The sequence below is a fragment of the Pristiophorus japonicus genome, chromosome 12 (genome assembly GCF_044704955.1).
Source record: "Pristiophorus japonicus isolate sPriJap1 chromosome 12, sPriJap1.hap1, whole genome shotgun sequence".
NCBI lineage: Eukaryota > Metazoa > Chordata > Chondrichthyes > Pristiophoridae > Pristiophorus > Pristiophorus japonicus.
Window position 1 is genome coordinate 201,914,711 of NC_091988.1, and position 6,740 is coordinate 201,921,450.

The 6,740-nt window shown below is 43.5% G+C and overlaps 1 protein-coding gene across 4 annotated transcripts in view; it reads left to right on the forward strand.

The window, feature by feature from the left end:
* The window catches only part of timmdc1 (translocase of inner mitochondrial membrane domain containing 1), a 43,107-nt gene extending 37,067 nt beyond the window's left edge, over positions 1-6,040 (forward strand). For 3 of the 4 annotated variants that reach the window (XM_070896441.1, XM_070896442.1, XM_070896443.1), the window contains 3 exons: positions 2,176-2,254; positions 3,729-3,839; positions 4,890-6,040. In XM_070896441.1, the coding sequence (XP_070752542.1) occupies positions 2,176-2,254; positions 3,729-3,839; positions 4,890-5,028 (329 nt within the window). In that variant the 3' untranslated portion in view covers positions 5,029-6,040. Of the gene's footprint in view, positions 1-2,175; positions 2,270-3,728; positions 3,840-4,889 lie in introns of those variants that run through there. The other variant, XM_070896444.1, reaches the window with a different exon arrangement.
* The last annotated feature ends 700 nt before the right edge of the window (positions 6,041-6,740 follow it).

Consider the following 6,740-nt stretch of genomic DNA (forward strand, 5'->3'; position numbering starts at 1 on the left):
TGGTAGATTATAACGAATGCATCTGCTATAACTTCCGCCATCTCTTTTAATACCCTGGGATGCATTTCATCAGGACCAGGGGACTTGTCTACCTTGAGTCCCATTAGCCTGTCCAGCACTACCCCCCGAGTGATAGTGATTGTCTCAAGGTCCTCCCTTCCCACATTCCTGTGACCAGCAATTTTTAGCATGGTTTTTGTGTCTTCCACTGTGAAGACCGAAGCAAAATAATTGTTTAAGGTCTCAGCCATTTCCACATTTCCTATTATTAAATCCCCCTTCTCATCTTCTAAGGGACCAACATTTACTTTAATCACTCTTTTCCGTTTTATATATCTGTAAAAGCTTTTACTATCTGTTTTTATGTTTTGCGCAAGTTTACCTTCGTAATCTATCTTTCCTTTCTTTATTGCTTTTTTAGTCATTCTTTGCTGTTGTTTAAAATTTTCCCAATCCTCTAGTTTCCCACTAACCTTGGCCACCTTATACGCATTGGTCTTTGATTTGATACTCTCCTTTATTTCCTTGGTTATCCCTTCTCTTACCGCCCTTCTTTTTCACTGGAATATATTTTTGTTGAGTACTATGAAAGAGCTCCATAAAAGTCCTCCACTGTTCCTTAATTGTGCCACCGTTTAGTCTGTGTTTCCAGTCTACTTTAGCCAACTCTGCCCTCATCCCACTGTAGTCCCCTTTGTTTAAGCATAGTACGCTCGTTTCTGACACAACTTCCTCACCCTCAACCATACTGTGATCACTCATTCCGAGAGGATCTTTTACTAGGAGATCGTTTATTTTTCCTGTCTCATTACACAGGACCAGATCTAAGATAGCTTGCTCCTTTATAGGTTCTGTTACATACTGTTCTAAGAAACAATCCCGTATGCATTCTATGAATTCCTCCTCCAGGCTACCCCGTGCGATTTGAGTTGACCAATCGATATGTCGGTTAAAATCCCCCATGACTACTGCCGTTCCTTTTTCACATGCCTCCATTATTCCCTTGATTATTGCCCGCCCCACCGTGAAGTTATTATTCTGGGGCCTATAAACTACGCCCACCAGTGATCTTTCCCCTTACTATCTCTAATCTCCACCCACAATGATTCAACATTTTGTTCATTAGAGCCAATATCGTCTCTCACAACTGCCCTGATATCATCCTTTATTAACAGAGCTACTCCACCTCCTTTCCCTTCTTGTCTGTCTTTCCGAATCGTCAGATACCCCTGTATGTTTAATTCCCAGTCTTGGCCACCCTGCAACCATGCTTCTGTAATGGCCACCAAATCATACCCATTTGTAATGATTTGGGCCGTCAACTCATTTACTTTATTTCGAATGCTGCGTGCATTAAGGTAGAGTGTTTTAATCCTAGTTTTTAAACCATGATTTTTAGTTTTGACCCCTCCTGCAGCCCCTTTATATTCAGTGGCCCTTTTTGTTTTTTGCCTTGGGTTTCTCTGCCCTCCACTTTTACTCATCTCCTTTCTGTCTTTTGCTTTTGTCTCCTTTTTGTTTCCCTCTGTCTCCCTGCATTGGTTGCTTTTGTCTCCTTTTTGTTTCCCTCTGTCTCCCTGCATTGGTTCCCATCCCCCTGCCACATTAGTTTAACTCCTCCCCAACAGCACTAGCAAACACTCCCCCTAGGACATTGGTTCCGGTCCTGCCCAGGTGCAGACCGTCCGGTTTGTACTGGTCCCACCTCCCCCAGAACCGGTTCCAATGCCCCAGGAATTTGAATCCCTCCCTGCTGCACCACTGCTCAAGCCACGTATTCATCTGCGCTATCCTGCGATTCCTACTCTGACTAGCACGTGGCACTGGTAGCAATCCCGAGATTACTACTTTTGAGGTCCTACTTTTTAATTTAGCTCCTAGCTCCTTAAATTCGTCTTGTAGGACCTCATCCCTTTTTTTTTTACCTATGTCGTTGGTACCAATGTGCACCACGACAACTGGCTGTTCTCCCTCCCTTTTTAGAATGTCCTGCACCCGCTCAGAGACATCCTTGACCCTTGCACCAGGGAGGCAACCTACCATCCTGGAGTCACAAAACAGTGTTGGTTCACACTACACGTGCGCCTAGTATCACCGATTGTAGTTATATTTTATCTATTGAAACTATCTGCTTTGTCACTGTGAGCTAATGTGAAAAGATTGTTGCGTTTTTAGCAATCACTGGAGGAATATTCCGGATGAGTCTTGGTCTGGGTGGATTCTTAGCCGGGACAGCCATTGGTGCAGTGATGGGGTGAGTTTCAGCAAGGTGATTGGAGGTTAATTACTTGTACAATTATTATGTAATATAATTTAATATTTGTTTTAAAAATGCATAGGTCCACATCATAAGCCTCCTGTTCAAGAACATTAGGAATAGGAGAAGGAGACCATTCAACCCCTCGAGCCTGTTCCACCATTCAATTAGATCATGGCTGATCTGTATCTCAACTCCGTTTGTATGTCTTTGACCCATATCCCTTGATACCCTTAATAAAAAATCTGTCAATCTCCGTCTTGAAAATTTCAATGGCCCCTCAGAATCCGCAGCCTTTTGGAGGGTGGGGGAAAGTTTCAGATTTCCACTGTCCTTTGTGTGCAAGTCTTTCCTGATTTCATTCATTAACAGCCTAGCTCTAATTTTAAGATTGAGGAAAACAACATAATTCAGGTTTCAAATAATCGGTGCCAGCCAGTGGTTCAGTGGGCAGCACTCTCACCTCTGAGTCAGAAGGTTGTGGGTTCACGTCCCACCCCAGAAACTTGAGCTCAAAGTCTCGGTTGACACTCCAGTGCAGTGCTGAGTGAGCGCTGCACTGTCGAAGGTGCTGTCTTTCAGATGAGACGTTAAACCGAGGCCCTGTCTGGCCTCTTGGGTGGATGTAAAAGATCCCAGGGCACTACTTCGAAGAAGAGCAGGGGAGTTCGCCCCGGTGTCCTGTCCAATATTTATCCCTCAACCAACACCTTTTAAAATAGATTATCTGGCCATTATCACATTGCTGTTAGTGGGAGCTTGCTGCCGCGCTTCTTACATTACAACAGTGACTACACTCCGAAAGTACTTCATTGACTGTAAATTGTTTTGGGACGTCCTGAGGTTGTGAACGCCGCTATATAAATGCAAGTCTTTTCTCTTTATATATAAACTGCAACCGACAGCCAACAGGTTGCTGTTAGCTGCAGTTCCACTGACCTGCCTTGTTCTGGAAGCATTGAGAGCCACTGGGTAGGGGTGTAGGCTGACAAGCACGGCACTGGAACTTGGTACATCACTGCTCTCCCAAAGTCAACACAGAATGATAAAAACGCCTCCAGTCTTCCAGACCGGACTCTATTAATGAGCAACATCTGCATCTGAATAGTACATGGTTAGAGGCATGTGCCCGAGGGGCTTTTTCTTGTTTGCTATTTTGACTGCAAATCTTCCCTTCCCCTCGTTCTCCGCAATGACTGTCTCTGTCGCTGTACAGATACCTCCCCAAGAAGAGCATTTAGATGCTGCTGATGGTACAGAGTTCTGCTTTTGCCAAATTTGTATTTCATCCTTTAAGAGCTTGACGATCGAGCCACCCAAAGTTGAGAGAAAAAGCCATTCCGCTCTGACCGATTTAAAGCCCATTTTTAGATTAGGGTTGCACTGTTATTTGGGGCTGATTTGGATTGTGGGCTGTGAGTAACTTGTGCTGACAGCTGTATATGAATCGCTCCGCTGGCTTGTCTTTCAGGGTTCCGGCTGGGGCGCTGATCCTAGCAGTGCAGAAAGCTGGTGGAGAGACCGTCCGGGAACGGAGACGTAGAGAACGGCAAGAGAATTACCAACTTAAATTGGAAGAATGGTATGAATCTGTAACTTTATGATCACAAAAATATCACTGAAATTAGAACTGGATGGAGGAGAAATTTTTGAAACTTATTACAAAATAATTCTTCCTGTTCCCTCGTTTCAGTGTCAGCTGTGGCTCAGTGGATGGCACTCTCACCTCAGTCAGAAAATTGTGGGTTCAGGTCCCACTCCAGGGACTTGATTACAAAAGTCTAGGCTGACACTCCAATGCAGTACTGAGGGAGCACTGCACTATCGGAGGTGCCGTCTTTCGGATGAGGCGTTAAACCGAGGCCCCATCTGCATGGCACGATTTCGAAGAGCAGCATGGGAGTTATCCCCGGTGTCCTGGGGCCAATATTTATCCCTCAATCAATATAACAAAAACAGATTATCTGGTCATTATCATATTGCTGTTTGTGGGAGCTTGCTGTGTGCAAATTGGCTGCCGCGTTTCCCACATTACAACAGTGACTGCACTCCAAAAATACTTTATTGGCTATAAAGCGCTTTGAGACATCCAGTGGTCGTAAAAGGCTCTGTATAAATCCAAGTCTTAATATTTCAGGCTTCGATCCTTCGAACAGAAGGGTCCCACTCCCACCTGAAACATATTAACCTCTCTTTCTTTTTCAAGTGCTGACCAGACTTGTCATGTATGTATGTTAATGTATGTACTGTAACACTAGACCACTGAATGTACCTTCACCCTGTACACACTATACCTGTACCACCAGAGGGTACTGCTGCTGGAGACCTAAGGGTCCCCTGTACACTGCAGGTAACCCAGTATAAAAGGGAGCTCACCTCTTGGTGTCCTCACTGTAGGAGCTGCAATAAAGGACTAGGATCACTACAGTTCAAGTACCATACCCTTACCTCATGGAGTCATTATTAGAGTGCTTGCATATACCACAAGACTGGTATGCGTTTCCAACATTTTTCATTAACCATTTCAAATCCATACAAATCATACAGTGTTCTCTTGTTTATCACCAGTTTCTTCACGCCATTAAGTTTGTTTTTACTGAACGTTCTTAACGTTTATGTATCTTCTCCCCAGGAGAGCTAGACTCCATGTGACAGAAGGTTTAGTTCATGAAATTGCTGGCAAAGATTCAATGGAAAATGATTTGGAGAAATTAGAAGAGCTATTGAATCAGCCCAGAAATTCAGGGTCATCGGTTGAAGAGAAAATCTGACTGAGTTGGAGAATTAATAAGAAAGGAGTTTGCACGGACCGTACCAAACGCAAGAGACTTCTTGAGAAAATATTGAATGTGTCTGAGCCAGTTAGGAAAATGCCGTCCTTGACTGTTACTGGAGGACAGAGCAACTGAGGTAAACTCCTGGGCTGGATTTAAAGGGACGATGATACCTGGAATTTCTGACCTGTAGTTTCACATATGATTGTGAATATACTGGACCATTTGCATATTTGCATATTTCAGATGTGAAGTGGGATCTGTGTTTGCAATATTCTCTACGACTGCAACATTTGAATAGTTACGAAGGTATTAGCATTGTAAATAATGATTCTCTCTGAAGATCACATCATAGCTGTTCTGATTGTTCTAATCTGTTTCTGTTCCGCACCGTTGCCATGTAGTCTTGCTGGCTCGGAGAGTAGACAGGAAATCTGCAACTGTACCCTGTTCAGTGCTTGTTCGGCAGATGATGGTGGCTGAGAGGGACCACTTCCCTTGCACAAGAAAGCAGCCAGCCAGCCATCTCTGTCACTTCACCTCGACAGCACTTGCCCAGTGATTCTCCCTGAACCAGTGCACTGAAACTCCCGAGTAGCACCCAGCTGCTTACCCCGTGTTTCGATAACTCTTCAGTTTAGTTGTCCTCTGTGTGATATTTTTAGTACACTGGTTAACATCTTAACATGAATTCCTGTCTGCGGTATTTTAACACAATCATCACAATTTAAAATAGCGAAGAATTATTGCAAGTAGTGCAAATAGGTGGAAATGAAAATCACATGCATTTAGGCAGGGTCACAATAGCATGTACTTTTAAAACTTGTGTTGAAAACACACTCTGATCTTACCATAAAATGTTATCTTTGTACGAGAAAAGAGCGTATAGAAATTGAAATGATAAACTATTAATAAAATGTGTTTTCTTGAAAGCAGGTCATTTAAAGGTAAATTCTGCTCGATGTACTGAATGTGGTTTGTGGTCACAATAAAGTCTTGAAAATCTGTACTCTACTGCAGTAAACAGAAAGTTCTACAAATCAAATTAGGAAATAGTTTTGAATAATAAGCCATCTTTACTTTTGGGAGTTGGAACAATTACTGAAAGTGAAGTCATTTATACTGAGTGACCGCAAATTTTTCACAAAAATGCTGTTTGCATTTAATTTGTCGAAAGCAAAGGGGCAAAGAGGAAAAATTTGAGCTAAATCATTTGGAAGAGAAAAGAGCAAGTAATACAAAAGGGATTTGTACCATGGTGTGAGCAATGACGTACAAAATGTATGCATACCTGAGCAGAGTGCAGGATGGGAAAAAGGAACAGTCATCAAGCCATTAGGCTCAAGCGCTGGATTGTTGAATTTGAGAAGCACCACCGTGCATTACACCGTATGCCGGCTGGAGAGACGGTTTTAGAACAGGTAAATGTAGCATGGGTGAACCTGGACGTGAATGAAGAGCTGGGAGCAAGGTGACAGGAGGAGGAAAAGGAGCTGTAAGGTGTAATCGGGAGGCAGGTAGTCAGTGCGAGCTCACCAGGGCTGAAACTGTGAAACGCCTGTGCCTGGAATATGAGGAGTTGGTTGAGGATCAATCAGACGCTGTTTTTAAAGCAATGAAAAGGTTCGGTAGTGCTATCGGGGAAAACGGTGAGTGTAGGAGGCAGGTGTTAGGAGAATCAATGAAGAGGGGGATATAATACTGCCCCT